Source organism: Ursus maritimus, unplaced genomic scaffold (assembly GCF_017311325.1).
Source record: "Ursus maritimus isolate PB19 unplaced genomic scaffold, ASM1731132v1 scaffold_17, whole genome shotgun sequence".
NCBI classification, from domain to species: Eukaryota; Metazoa; Chordata; class Mammalia; order Carnivora; family Ursidae; genus Ursus; species Ursus maritimus.
The window spans coordinates 1358003-1373753 of record NW_024424119.1 but is presented as its reverse complement, the minus strand read 5'-3'; the positions used below and the strand labels follow the sequence as shown (position 1 = coordinate 1373753).

At 39.2% G+C, this 15751-nt stretch overlaps 1 protein-coding gene across 5 annotated transcripts in view; it reads right to left on the bottom strand.

Moving 5' to 3' along the window:
* The window catches only part of KDM4C (lysine demethylase 4C), a 430083-nt gene that overhangs the window by 28635 nt on the left and 385697 nt on the right, over positions 1-15751 (bottom strand). For 2 of the 5 annotated variants that reach the window (XM_040631435.1, XM_040631434.1), the window contains 2 exons: positions 12232-12282; positions 9738-9908 (listed from right to left, as the gene is read on the bottom strand). In XM_040631435.1, the coding sequence (XP_040487369.1) occupies positions 9738-9908; positions 12232-12282 (222 nt within the window). Of the gene's footprint in view, positions 1-9737; positions 9909-12231; positions 12283-15751 lie in introns of those variants that run through there. The other 3 variants (XR_005835179.1, XM_040631436.1, XR_005835180.1) reach the window with 3 other exon arrangements.

The window sequence follows — 15751 nt, the reverse complement described above, 5'->3', positions numbered from 1 at the left end:
GAACCAGTGGTTTCAAATTTTTTTCAGGGCTAGAGACTTCCTTCTTCAAAGAAGTCATATATGGAAGCCCAAACACTAGAAGCTTGGGTTTTTCTAGGGACTACTGCTGGAACACAGCCCTGCTCTAAGGATTGAATATTCTTTACCTGGAAAGGACATGAAAGTTACAATATAAAAGTTGATTCAAATTTAAAAATAATTCTTAACATTGACTATGGATTTTAAAATAACATACTAATTGTCTAAGGTACGACTTAGAATTAACACACAAAAGTAACTGAAAATGGATCATAGTTCTAAATGTAAAACCTAAAATTATAAAATTTCTAGACGAGAACCTAAGAGAAAAATCTCTGTGACCTTAAGTTAGCCAAAGGTTTCTTAAGACATGACACCAAAAGCATAAAGAACAAACTGATGTTAAATTGGGTTTTATCAAAATTTAAAGCTTTTGCTCTGCCGACACTATTAAGAAAGTAAAGATGAGACACAACCTGGAAGAAAATATTTGTAAATCATATCTGACAAAAGATTTACATACAGAATATTTTTAAAAAGCCTTACAATGCAATAAAAAAGTAAGTAAAATTCTTGAATAGGCCTTTCAACAAAGATGATGTCTGAATGCCTAATAAGCACTTAAAAAGATGCTTAAAATCATTAGTCATCAAGGAAATACAAACTAAAATCACACTGAGATCCCACGACAGATCTGCTAGAATAGTTATTATCCAAAAGACTGACAATACCAGGCTTTGGTGAGGATGTAGAGAGACTGTAAATTCACATATTGCTGGAGGGAATACAAAACGGTGCAGCCACTTTGGAAAAGAGTTTGGCAGGTTCTTATAAAGCTGAATATACACTTACCATATAACTCAATAATCTTACTCCTAAATATTTATCACACAGAAATGAAAACACACATCTACACAAAGACTTGAAAGCAAATGTTCATAGCAGCATTATTTATAATAGCTCCAAACTAGAAATAATCCAATGTCCATCAACCAGCAAATGGATAAACAAAATAAATTATATTCATACAATGAAATATTATTCAGACTAGGAGAAAAAAAATATAAAATAACTAACAAACAACTTGTGTCTAAAATACACAAAGACCTCTTACAAGTCAGTAACCCAGCTCATCTCTCTCCTCCCCTGTGTAACTTCCTCAACACTGTGGCCCATCATGATTGCTTCCGTCTCTGAACTTAACAACAACCTTCAGTGGGTATTTTTCTTATAAAATCTTTCAGATCAGCTCCTGGTTGGGGGTGGGGGGATGTAACAGGCATCAGTGATGAACAAATTAACACACACGGGCTAGGGTGGGATGCGGCGTGAATTCCCAAAGCTGAAGTGGCCTGAATGATAAGAGGTGTCTCTTCATCAACTTGGTCTCTGCCACTGTAATGTCTGCAGGGCCACTTGACTCGAAAATTGAGGAGCTTCCCAGAATCCCATAGCATAGAATGTCTCTGGGAACAACTTTTATTCTCAGTATTTCAGACCCACTGGGTATTTTATTTTACCTCCAGAATACCCAGGATCACTCCTACACCTATGTTTATACATCTTTGAATCCCCCATGGTGTCTACCACAGTGCTGAACAAGTAGGTCAAAAAGAATAAATGATATAATTGGATATTCCCAAACACAGGGTAGATTTGGTTCGTGGTAAATGCCACTCTCGGGCTTAAGCTCTGCACTGGGAAGAGATGGTGAAGTCCTGGAAAATAATAACATTGCCCTCAAACTCAAGGTAGTTATTTTAATTTTGTTACACTGAAGATGAGATGTTATATACCTTGAGCCCCCTTGGAAAGAAAAGGATGGTTAGGAAATACCAGGAACCTGTCTCCTGGGAATAAGTTCCCAAACCAATCACCTTGAGATAATTACCAAAGAGAAATAAGAGAACACTGTCAAGTGAGGAAAGAATATATTTGAAGAAAAATGTAACTGACATTGTGCCTTCAGGGTAACTAGTTAATCTCCTACATAAGATATCAGGGTGATGACACAGTTTTTTCTTCAGAGAATCACCAGTGCTAAATGGAAACTGTCAATATGATGGCTGCAGAATTGTAGTCAGTGAGATACAATTTATAAAAGAGAAAGGGAGTCCAACTCAAACAAGGCTTCAACAGTCCATTCATATGCCCAGGCTTCAAGCAAAAAGCCACACAAGAATTACACACAAGTGAATAAAATCCCAAGGCCTGGTAAGTAAGTACCTACCCCCACTAATGTGAGACTGTTCATGAAACTAATGAGTAGTTAACGGCCTCAGCGAAGGGCACACCGTTTAGAGAGGTGATCAACAGATGAAAGCTGACCTCAGTTAGGAGCCCCTGCCCAGCAACTGTGGGTTTAGTCTTCAAAGGTAAAACCATACTCTATTACACTGAATGGCGTTGAAGTTCTTTGATTATTTTTTCTAAATAAACTGCTAGCCAATATACTAATATTCCCCCTCAGTTGGGTAGATTCTATTCACTTACTTATCAATTAAATTGTGCTCAATTTCTCCATTACGAATCGTATTTATAAAGGTGCAATAGTATGGTTTGTAAATATTGAACTGCTTTATGTGTTGTGTTTTGAAGATATTTAAAATACTCAGGAGAATATGAACTACTAAGCTAATGCCTGATTAATTAGTTATGGACATTAATTAAGTGCTTACAAAAATTACAACATTTGTAAGAATCATATATATTGAATCTATAATCATGTTAAGATGTCCAAGGAAATTTGATTACTTAAATTTAAAATGGTTAGGATTTGACCTGTCAAATTTATGCATTATATAAATAATACAAGGGAACAAATGAGTTTGCACTTATTTTTTATGTAAAAATTATTGAATTTATAAATAAACTTGTCAGTTGAATTTGAAGACTTTGAAAAGTAAACTTTAAATCAAATAGATTAAAATCTAAGTAATAACAAATATTCTTTGACACGTATAAAAGGCTTCCCAAAGGAGGACAAGTTAATGGGAATTTGGCAAAGATTTCACCTCACAGACTCTCAGCTCCACAGTCCAGAAAGAGAACCAAGGGCACCACTCCTGAGCAGTTAAATGCCATGTGGGCCATACCTGCAGGAATCCTAAACCAACAAAAGTTCTCAGAGCTTTCTCTGGCAAATTTCCATCAATTCTAGAAGAACCAGGACTGTCAAGGGAAGAGGGAAGTAAGGGGCATCAACCTGGAGCAAACATAACCTAGATGGTCTGGGATGGGGCGAGATTTCCACCTGACTTGAAAATCCAGAGAACCTCAAGATCTAGGAGACAATAAGAATTTGAAAATGCTTCCCAGGATCCCATAGCATAGGATGTATCTGGGAACAACTAAGAAGTTTATCAAACTTCCTCAAATATTTTCTTTGCCTCTGGAACATTCAGAGTCACCCCTACACTTACTTTTGCAAAGTGGGGCATTGTAGAATGCTGACTACTGAGCAGCTCTCATACTATGTCCATCAAAGGAGGTACTAGGTGCTCTACCATAGCTCCGCTAAGTCACAGAGAGCAGACTTCCTAGAAAGGTACCCACAAGCATGGAGGCAATAAACAATGGAATGCAGAGGGCCAACCTGCATTCTGGACTTAACTGTGTCACCACCTAGCTTGGGAAGCTTGAACAAATCTTTTTCAAAGCTTATTCTGTGACCTGGCAAGTATCACATCAGTGAAATGAGCATGAACTTACTTTGGAACAGGGTTTATTATAGAAAGCCACTGAAATAATACTTTAAACACCCAGAAAAATAAGCATAAATGTAGAGAATTAGGTTCCTTATTATGAAGTCTGAAGGTGCTAGGACTGCTTTATGAAACAGTAAGCTGACTCAGTGAAATATCACATGTACGGGCACCCATTTAACTAACAAGTAGGATAGAATTCTATTCCTACTAATACACTTTCAAACCAAATTTCATCAAGACCAGAAAAGGGCAGCATTAACTAGATGGGGAAGATAAACGGGAAAAAAAGTTCTACAGACTGAAGTTAATATCCTAAAAAATTTGACTTTGTACCAATTCTGTGTCAGGTATTTAGCTCACTCAGTCCTTTCAATAATCCTAGAAGGTAGCATTTATTATTCCCTTTTTAGTGGGGGGAAAAACTGAGGTTTGAAAGTCGAAGCCTATTACTGAGGGAAAAAAAAAGCTCTAAGCACCTCAGTTTGCATAGTACCTCCCACAAAAACTAAAACTAAAGGCCATGACAATCCATCCCTAGAATCCTGAAGAGTATAGTTCTTGTGCTTATTTCACATTTTGACAGAGGCTGAAAAATGTAGCAAGTCCTCATGGAAATTTCAGTGATGGACTCTTGCTGTCAGATTTCTAAATGGTCCTGTTTCTCTTCTCACACCCAGTGGTGAATGTTAAGTGCTCATCCTAGAGCTATCCAGATCTCACTACGCCATCCTCCTCCCTTGAAATGAGCTCTAAGTTCAGATGAAAGGAGGCAGCCATCACTCTAGTGTCAACATGGGCATGCTCGAAGATCCCAGGTTTTAGCAGCAGCTAAAAGGAGGCCCTGGAATCACTGTGCTCATTGTATTCTCTCAGATGGGCAACTTTCATTCCCATCAAAATAGGAGGAGACAAAAAAATTCATCAGGAAGTGTGTCGCAATTTCACAGACTGACAGATGGAGGCATGTAGCAATACATCTTTTATTACTTCCCTTGACAGCTACAGATTGCATACTGAGTTTAACTGGGCTGATACACACATCCTGCAGGTGTATTGTTGAGAGAAAAAATTTTGGACATTTTTCTAGCTATCAAAGAAATAAAATACCTAGGTATGGTAAGAAATTTCCTGGTAGTCCAAAGAATGTTTCTCCCTACTGTTCCAAATACTCTCTAGTTACATAATTCTAACATAGGCATTTTGGTGCCTAGTACATTTATTTTCAAACATGGATAGGCCAGCCTGCATTAGAGGTTTCTCTTCTGTTGTGTTTATAAAATGATAATCAATGATTCTACAATTAAGGGACTGCAACTTTTTTTTTACTAAAGCCTCAGGTTGCATAAGGGACTATATTTATGTCAGACATAAATATATAGCTTGGGATGATTAAACTTGATTTTCTCAATTTGATTTTCAAAGTTAAAAAACTACAATTGTGCTGTACCCTTACAGCTGTTCTAGGTAGCAAATGCCCACAGCTTAGAGAAGCTAGTTCTTCACTAGCCAGTAATACTGATGTCATACTGCATTTGATGAAAGAGCCTTCCCAGAAGCATTCACACCTGATAAGCATATTGTGTGGATTAGAGTTACAGAAAAACAGAAGAAAAAATCATTTTCTACCCTAATGTCAGACGCCACAGATATATCAGCTAATGAAAACAAAATTTCTGAAGAATGTGGAATGTATTTATTATTTCCACCAAATAATTAATTCTTCTGCCACCATCTGCAAGATGGTGGCAGAAAGCAACAAACTTGATTACATTTTTTCTTATCTCCTGATGAAACTCCCCATTAGGGCGCTAGGCAGGATCCCCCATCTCCCAGAGGACAGTTCTGGTGTAGATGGATATCAAAAGGGGAAGTGGGATGATTGCAGCAACTAATGGCCTGAAAAATGGTGCCGTGAGTATATTTACATTATATCATATACAGGAATAAGTATAATTTATATGTGAATAGATTTATAACATACTTAATTATACACTCCATTATATCTGAAAACATAACATCAAGTTCCCCATTGCAAACTGGTCTGGTTGACATACTACACTACAAAGGCATTTAATCATGCAGCTCTCATCAATTTCAGTGAGAAGCACAGAACCCAACCAATCCTTGATAAACCTTTAAATTTTAAAAGTCTGCCTTATAAAATCCACAACTTGGCCACTTGGAAATCTAGATGATGACCAGGACAAGGATCCACAGAGCGCTATAAACCAACCAAAACAATGTGGCTGTTTTACGGAAAAGGAAACTACACTCTGCCATAGAATCAGAGCTTCTCTGTGACAAGGTAAAGAAAAGAGTCTTTGGTCAAACATTATTCTGGGTGAGTCTTGGTGTTTTGGGATCGTTTTAATATTTGAATTGATAGACTGAGTAAAGCAGACTATCCTCCCTAGTTTGGGCTGAATAGAACAAAAGACGGACCCTCTCCCCCAAATAAGGGGAATTCCTCCTGTCTGACTGGCTTGGACCTGGAACTTGGCTTTTCCTGCCTTCACACTTGAAATGAAACATCCGCTCTTCATGGATCTCAAGCCTGCAGGCTCCCAGAGGAAAACTACACCATCAGCTCTCCTAGGCCTTTGGACTTGGACTTGAAACTAACTTGTCAGCCCTCCTGGGTCTAAAGCTCGCCAACTGCAGACCTTGGGACCTCCCAGCCTCCATAATCACATAAGCCAATTCTTTATTAAAAATGTCACATATCACCCATATGTAGAATTTAAGAACAAAACAGATGAACACAGGGGAAGGGATGGAAAAATAAGATAAAAACAGAGAGGGAGGCAAACCATAAGAGACTCTTAATCATAGGGAACAAACAGGGTTGTTGGAGGGGAGGTGGGTGGGGGATGGGTAACTGGGTGGTGGGCATTAAGGAGGGCACTTGATGTAATGAGCAATGGGTGTTATATGCAACTGATGAATCACTAAATTCTACCCTTGAAACTAATAATACTACACTATATGTTAACTAAATTGAATTTAAATAAAAAATTTTTTTAAATGTCATATATATCACATATATACACACACAATCTTAATATATATAGACTTATAAGATGTATATATACATGCTTTTAACATATTTATTATATTAAATACAAACACAGAAACCCTACTGATTTTGTTTCTCTGAAGAACCCTGATTAATATAACATTGTAATGGAAAAAACTCTTCCCTATAGAGCCACCAAAGTAGTAAAGCTGGGGATATCTCATTCCTCACCAAGATAACAAAGATGAACAGGCCGCAGCAGCCATCAGATGGTGATACTATTAGAAAGTATGTGATATTTGAAAATAAAACATGACTGAAATATTTCTACTTCTTTAAGAGGCCTGGAATAAGGACCCCAAAATGCAAGCAATTGGAGGGGATAGAGTATTAGGGGAGAAAAGATCAGATCAAAGAGAGAAGACCTGCTCACAGATTAGTATAATTTTTTTCTCTGCAGAAATTACCATTCACACAAATTCAGGCACATGCGTGTGCTGCCCCTCCCTCCAAGGCTACAGCTGTGACCACACACAGTCTGCTGCTGAACCTCAAATCCTCACCAAATGTGCCAAATAACAGCCAATCAAGCTGTAAAGGATTTTGCTTCTTCCTTCTTATTGAGTTAAAAGCCAAGGTGTTCCTGAACGATCCTATGAATTTTAGGGCCTGTGTTCTCATCACAACGCCCACACATACTTAAAATCATCTTTGTATGGGCTTCACAGAGAGAGGAAACAGAAGGTGTCAAAGGAGAGATTTTAGAATTTCAAAAAACTTCCAGGATCACATTCTTTTCCAATATACAAGCTAAAGACATTTTGAGAAAGCTTAAAACTGGCTGGGTATATGGAGACTTGTGAAGTGAAAGGAAATTTAGGATTCATTAAAACACTAAAGTGGATAAAGACCTAACTGTTTGCTCAGAAGGGTCCCATCCCACCCCACAACACCCAGTAAAGACTCCTCGACTCTGCCAGCTCAGTGGTCATAGTCTGCACAAAAGAAGGCTAATCCTGAAGTGACCATGTACCTGGGCAGGGCGGAAAGCCAAGCCTTGGTTTCTTGCATCCTTCTGTGCCTTTCCTGCCCTTTGCACCTCCCTTCTCCTCCTTTCTCCTGAGGGGTTAAGAACAGAGGCTCTAGAGCCGGACTCTGGGTTTGAATACTCTTTCTGACACTGATTAGCTATGTGTGACCTTGGGTAAGTTATTTACCTCTTGATGCCTCAGTTTCCTCAGCCAAAATGTAAAAATAGTAGTGACTAGCCTGTGGGGTTGTGAGGATGAAATCAGTTCAAGCACAACAGGGTCTTGATGCAGTACTGGCCCGTGGTACGCGTCCGTGTCAGCCCTGACTGATCTTGTGGAGTCCAGTCTTCTGGACCCAACAGGTGGTAAGCTGATTTTGGTTCATTTATTGCATTTCTCACATGGTATAGAAAGCACCCATTTACCAGCCTTACCAGCCTGCCTCCCTCTAGACCGAGCAGGAATCCCACGTTCTCATTATCTTCCCCAGCACCTAGTGGTGGCACACAGCAGGCACTCAGTAACTGCGGAATGAGTGCTTCAGACACTAATTCTAACAAGGAGAGCGCGTCATCTAGGCTGCTGACTATGAATGGCAATGGCAATGCAGTAACATGAAGCTCCAGGTAGAATTCTGCAATGAAACACAATTCACCCTTTTGCTATATAATCAAGTCCTAGGATTTTTTATTTGTCTAAATTCATTTGCTTTAAAATCTTTCAAATAAGGTCACTTTGTTTACATCCTTGTCCCTCTTTTTTTTTTTTTTTTAAAGATTTTATTTATTTATTTGACAGAGATAGAGACAGCCAGCGAGAGAGGGAACACAAGCAGGGGGAGTGGGAGAGGAAGAAGCAGGCCCATAGCACAGCAGCCTGATGTGGGGCTCGATCCCATAACGCCGGGATCACGCCCTGAGCCGAAGGCAGACGCTTAACCGCTGTGCCACCCAGGCGCCCCCATCCTTGTCCCTCTTAATGGCAAAGAGAAGTAAGCATAACAAAGCTGACTGATGTTACTTTTGCCCCAGGAGAACAAAATTCTAGAAATATTTATGAGCAATCTCCTACGGTTACATTTAATTATCAATTGCACATAACACATAATTATTAAAGAATCATTAAGAAATGTCCTTCCAAGTATAAACAAGAGCAAAGCATCAACAGACTCAGGATAAAGCAGAGGCTACAGCTACATTTTTGAGGCCTGGCTTCCCCGAAATGACATCTCCCTTACAAAAGGGATAAAAAGATGACCACTGGACTAACCCTGGTTTCAGGTATGTGTTTTGATCTTGGTTTCAAAATATCTTTTGAGGAAAGTGTTCTTTTTGTGAAACATCCTATTAAAAAGTAAGCCCGTGAGATGCATTCACTTGTTCCTCTGAGTAAGTCCCAAGGTGTTAACTGAAGGGACAGAGGAAGGAGTAGACAGACAGACACACATATGCACACACCTACTCCTCCTATATAGACCAGACAAGTTAAGAAGATCAGTAAAAGTCACAGCCTTTTTCCTATGTGACCTTTGTTATTCCCATAAGAAACATGCACAGATGTTTCTGTTGGATCACAGATGTCACTGTCGGGTCAGATTAGTAAAAGCCATATTTTCCAGTTAAGCGTAAGAAAAAAGAGGTAATAAAGGAATTCAAATATGCTCATGCTCTGTAACAGAAAAAAACAGGTGAATTTGCATTTTATGTTTCCTGGCCACATACACTTCTCATTTAATTAAAGGAATTTGGGAAGATGAGTCCAAGTTCACATGACCACTATTTAGTATGAAGAACACTAAGAACCTCCTAGAAAAAATACTTCTTTGCAGTGCCAAAAAGCACACCTGAATCAAATATTAAGTGAAATGAGTTACTCCAAAAGCCAAAAGCAAGACTGCTGAAAAGTTCGGCTGGTTTTGTTATACAAAAATAAACTGGGAAGCGGGCACCCCAGGAATTTACTCACCACTATATCCTCAGGGAATGTGTCTCTGCTGAAGGAGCCATCGTCAAACACGACCTCATAGAAGGTCTGCGATGTCACAGCAATCACCCTGCAGCTGTAATAGCGGGTGTTCCGATGCTTTGTGATGACTGTCTGCCCCACAGAGATACCCTTCTCGCCAGCCTTGGACTTCTAAAAGAAGAGGCACGGAAAAAGGAGAGAAAAGAAACAGGAGAAAGACAAAAGGTAGGGACAGAAAATAAAATACGTATTTATTTAGGAAAAAAAATTTACATGGTCATGACATATATTTTTAATTTTCAAACTTCTAATTGGAGGAAAATTTCAAACCTAAAGGTTACAAGTATATGAGTAGTACAAAGATACATATATACTCTTGACCCTTTACCTAGATTCATCTATTGTTATCTATCAATATTTTTAACGTTTTACCATTTTTCTTTTTTGCATATTCTGTCTCTATTTTATATATATATTTACATATAAAAATTTTGTGCATATATATACACACACATATATATATAAACAGTCCACCCAGAACCATTTAAGAATAAGCTACATACATCATGGGCTTTTACTCCTAAATATGTCAGTTGTGCATTTTCTAAAAACAGGGATTTCCCTTTATATAACCACAGCACAGCTACTCACTTTGGTAAACCTAACATAGATACGATACTGTAATCAATGATATATGTTCTAATTTTGTCGACTGAGCCAATAATGATCTTCATGGTTTCCCCAACTCTCCCCGCCTCGTCCCTACTCTCAAGTGCAACGTCCAGCCGAGTCAGGTGCCGCACTTTGTTGCCGCCTCTCTTTCGTCCCTTCTAATCTGGAACATTTCCACAGCCACTCTTCGTCTTGTGTGATCACGAGTGATGCTTCTGAAGAATACAATTCCCCCTCTCCCTCCTTTTTTAACAGAGCATTCGGCTGATGTTTCCTCACGATTAGATTCCTGGCCAGACCACCACACAGATAATGTCCTATTCTTCTCAGAGTATCACATCTGGAGGCACATGATGTCTGTCTGCCTCTCAATGGTGATGTTAATTTTGATCCTAAACAAACTGTAGTCCAATATCTCCATATTATAATCACCACTTTTTCCCCTTACAACTAATAAGCACCTGTGGGAGGAACTCTAATACCAGGCAAACATCCTGTTCCTATACATATCTGCTTAGGTGTAGCAGCCATTGACGCGTCGTGCCTGATCCAATCTTTATGATGGTGGCGATGGTGCCGATATGCCAAATTCTGCTGCTCTGGCCCTCCCTCCTCATTTACTAGCTGGCACTTGGCACCTGTTAAGCAGGAGTCGCCTACTCTCCCCACATTCTGCTCTTTTGTGGGAGGGGAGAAGACAAGGTAGAAGCTTGCAGAAGTGGCCTGGAGCCCACAGGTCAGGCTATGGGGGGGTGGGGAAGGGAGGAGGGCAGTTCCTTGCCATCCTAAGGAGTCAGGACATTATCCTGTGGGCCAAAGGAAGGCGCTGAGAGGTTTAAGTGTAGAAGAAAAATGATCCAGGTTTATATGGCTATAGGTGGAGAAGGTGAGTGGGGAGCTTATTATAACGGTCCAGGTAGGAGATGAGAGCCTGGAGTAAGGAACTAAGAACACATGCTCATGATTTGGATGGAGGGGCGACTCCCTCCCAACAAGCAAGTTCCTACAGTCTCCTAGTTGTATTTGTGAGCTCTGCCATCTAGTTTCTCACATGCCTAACAAAACAAAAGGGTATTTTCTTCCTTGATATCATTCCCCAGTGATTGCTGGGTTGGTTGGGGAATTTTTCTTTGCCTTTAGGTGTAGTTAGGTGTATAAACATCTTGATAAAAGACAATAGTAAGAAGACTGTAGTGATTTAAGTGCACTATGCTTAAGTAGAAATCATTTGTTTTGTTTTTCAGTTGTTTTTGTTTGTTTGTTTGTTGTAATCTCTACACCCAACATGGGCCTTGAACTCATGACCCAAAGATCAAGAGTGGTGTACTCTTTCAACTAAGCCATGCAGGCACCCGTGAAGTAGAAATCATTAATAGCTAGGCCACAGTATGTCATATGTGCTGAAATAATTACCTAGTTTCCTGTTTCATATCTCCACCCAACCCCTTTAAATATATCTAACCTTTCAAAGTAAGAGAACAACTCAAATGTAATAATGAATGTAAGTAAAAGCACAGTCTGCAGTGATGTAATTCCAAAATTGCTCCTATGACTGCTCCTTAAGACTGTACAGGTTACAGCTCACTGTAGGAAGCATAATTTACAAACTATGTGACCAAACACAGTGGCCCTGAATGACAATGGCAGCACTTTCTGCAGATGTTGGCCCTCTGTTAAACTGACTTAAAAACACTCATAGTCAGGATTGCAGGCGCTGTATTTTACTATGGTATTAGTTCCCTTGAGCATATTTTATTAAAATTGGAATTAACCCTGTTAGGAAACAATGGTTTGGATTGGAATTCTAAGCTCTGCTACTTACTAGCTGTGTGATCTTGTGATCTTGAACCTTTATCAGCCTCAGTTTGTTCATCTGTAGAAGGGATAATACTTACATTAAAGGTTTGCTATAAAAACAGGATAAAGTACATCAACTATGTAGACTCATGGGCAACTGGTTCTTAGCAACTGTTAACTGGTTTCATTTTTGTAAGTGGAGAACTTACCTAGGACCCTAGCCCCAGGTTGATATTAGCCACTCTCCTCTGTCCCGCAGTAATCGGCAGGTATGACTGCAGCACCCTGATTTCGCATGACAAAGCTGAATCCAGCCCCAAACTACCACTGTCTTGCTGTTTACTTCATCCACTTCTGATTCTAACTCTTGTCAAACGTGGGCACAAAGCTTTGGTCCTCAGGAGAGAAGGCACAAAGAGGAGGCCTCCTCCCCTACCCCCAACGCTCCCAAAGCCTTTGTTTGCAACTTCCTTAAAGTCCTGCCCAAATGACCCTTTCATTGACTAGTCCTTCTACAACAGGGCAAAATCCATGCATCGGTGCCAGGCCTACATGTCTTTGTTCTCACAGTACCCACCACAGCATGTAAACACTTGCTGCTAGATGAAAAATGAATAAATGAATGAAAGAATAAATAATTTTTAAAAATGAATGAACAAACTGTGAGGATGGGTACAGACACATTTTTAAAATGGGAGAGGACTAATTCTAATCATTCATGGTCCAGAAAAGGGAAAAGAAAAACAAAGGGGAGTTGTAGGAAGATGTTCCTCTTTCTTGGGGTAGGTAGGCATGTATGTGGGTAGGCATGTATGTGGGTAGGGGGAGGGAATAAAGAAGATTTATGGTGAAATTCACAGGGTCCAGAAAGTGGAAGTGGTCAGTCAGGGGAAGAGAAATGCGATACAGATTTGATAGAGAAAAGGTCGACTCTAGACTACAACCACATTTTTCCTACTTAGGACCTGAAATTTATGCAAACTAGCTGGTTGGAAAGATGGTCAGCACACAAATTAAATACCTTCATCTAAATAAAAACTTCCATGAGCTTCAGGCATGACCATTTCATAGGGAGTACTAAGGAAAACAGATTTTTTCCATAATGCGATTTTGACAGAATTTCTGATTTATTTTTGCAGAGAAATTCATTGACAAGCATACCCCATAACTGGTTATATATTCTCAAAATATTTCCTGTCAGAAAAGCCTAGGAATCTATTGATGTTAACATTGTCATTTCTGATCAAAGAAGACAGACATTATGCAAGAGTTTCCATCAGATTACAGAAATGGCTATGGTATTTTGAAGATTAGTACACAGGCTAAGGCTGTGAAAGTTAAATTCCCTTCAACATGCACTAAGCAGAAATGAACAGTGGTTTAAAGGGGGGGGGGGAAGCACAACTTCGTTTAAAGAAAGCTAGAACCAGTTTGAAATGCTGGCAATGGGGGGAAGATGTTAAGTAGGAAAATGTTACAGACATTTCACAAAAGCATCAGAGAGTTCTTGGGGCACAATTACGCATGTAGAGTTATTAACACACATCCATATACCTGAGTTAATTAAATTCTCCTAATAACGCTGTGATGTAGTTGTTATTTTCATTAAATAGATGAAGTGGCTGAGGTACACAGTCAAGGACCTTTTCCAAGATCTCAGAGATGGTGAGAAGCTAACACGGGGCCCAGAGGCAGGCACTCTCCTACCTCAAGTGCCTTGGTATCATCAACCAGGAGAATAAACTTTGACAGAAATCAGCGGAGAAATAAAACCTACCAGGAAGTGGACCTAATGAAATTTAAGCAGTTGCCTGAAGAAGTTACATTTTCTTTTTCTTTCTTTTTTTTTTTTTTAAAGATTTTATTTATTTATTTGACAGAGATAGAGACAGCCAGCGAGAGAGGGAACACAAGCAGGGGGAGTGGGAGAGGAAGAAGCAGGCTCATAGCAGAGGAGCCTGATGTAGGGCTCGATCCCATAACGCCGGGATCACGCCCTGAGCCGAAGGCAGATGCTTAACCGCTGTGCCACCCAGGTGCCCCCATTTCTTTTCTGATTTATTGAGTACCTCCCCTGTTCTATATACCTGATATATTTCTCAGGTAAGGAATCATTTAATCTCCTCAGTATACTCAGAGTTCAATTAGCAACTTGGATTTGGAGCCTATCTGGAGATTTTTCATCTCCAGATAGGCTCCAAAATGTATAATGCATATTGCACATGCAGTCCATTTTTCTGTATGTACACGTGACACACATACACACACTGTGGTAAATTGCAAAAATACCCATAAATCTTCACTTCTTCTTGTTTTCACATCCTTTGCAATACAACCTTGCAGCTCTTTCTATCAAGGGCCGGACCCTATTTCCTCACCCTTCAAATCTGGATTCACCTTGTGGCTTGGCCTACCTAGGCAAAAAAAATTCAATAGAAGTATGCCAATCCAATGTCTTTGCTCAAGAGGCCTTGCACACTTCTGCTATTTATTTCTAGGGGCCCTAGACACTGTTAGGTGAAGAAGCTCAAGGTTATCCTACTGGCAGATGAGAGATCACATGGACAGAACTGGGGCCCTAGACATGAACCCAGCCAGGAAAAGGTAAGCTATTCTGCAGCGGACCACAGATGAATGAGGCAGTCAGCCTGGAACAGAAGAACCACCCAGCTGAACCCAGCCTAAAATCCATGACCTACAGAATCACCAGCTAAAGAGCTGTCACTGTTTTAAGCCACTACAGTTTGTGATGGTTTGTCACAAACACAACTAAGAAAAAAGAACACTAAGAAAAAATACACTAAACTGCTAACGTATATAAGTCCAGACAATGGGATTTTGCTTATTTGCTTCTTTATGTACTTTTCTGTACTTATTATGTATTTATTTAATCATTATTGAAAACACTAAATGTGATAAAATATAAGAGTCTTTGCAAGTTTCTAAATTCTTTTAGTAACAGGTCTACTTAACCAATATGTTCAAAAAAAGCTGAAGCCAAATTATTTAGTAAGAAAAGATAACATTCATCATTTATCTTTCAGTTAAATAAATAAGATAAAAGAAGGACCTAAAATGTACATTTTGTAAAGTGGAAGGATACACAAATTTAGTTATAAAATTTCATCTGACTTAACTTATATTTCTTATTTAGGCCAAATGTGATATAACAAAAAAGGCAACTCTGTTTTGTTCTTAATAATCACTACTGATTCCTAAAACATGTTGTTTCAGTAAAATGAACAGACTTTGTTCTCAGGTTTGGGGTTCTATTTAAAAAAACAAGAACAACAACAAAATAAAAAACAAAAACAAAACCCCTTAACAAATCTTTCTGGGACTCATTGCTATACCTGTCCTTCCCATCATACTAAGCCACCTATAAGGGGCAGCACAAATAATAGGATCCAATTGTTTAAATGTAGAAGAGTTTTCTCCCCCACTATGTTGCTTTCAGGTGTGGGCTTAGAAAGGAAACTGGCTTTTATTACATAGCTCTCTAACTTTCCCAAGACTCTACTGATGTTGAAATAAATGGCCACACT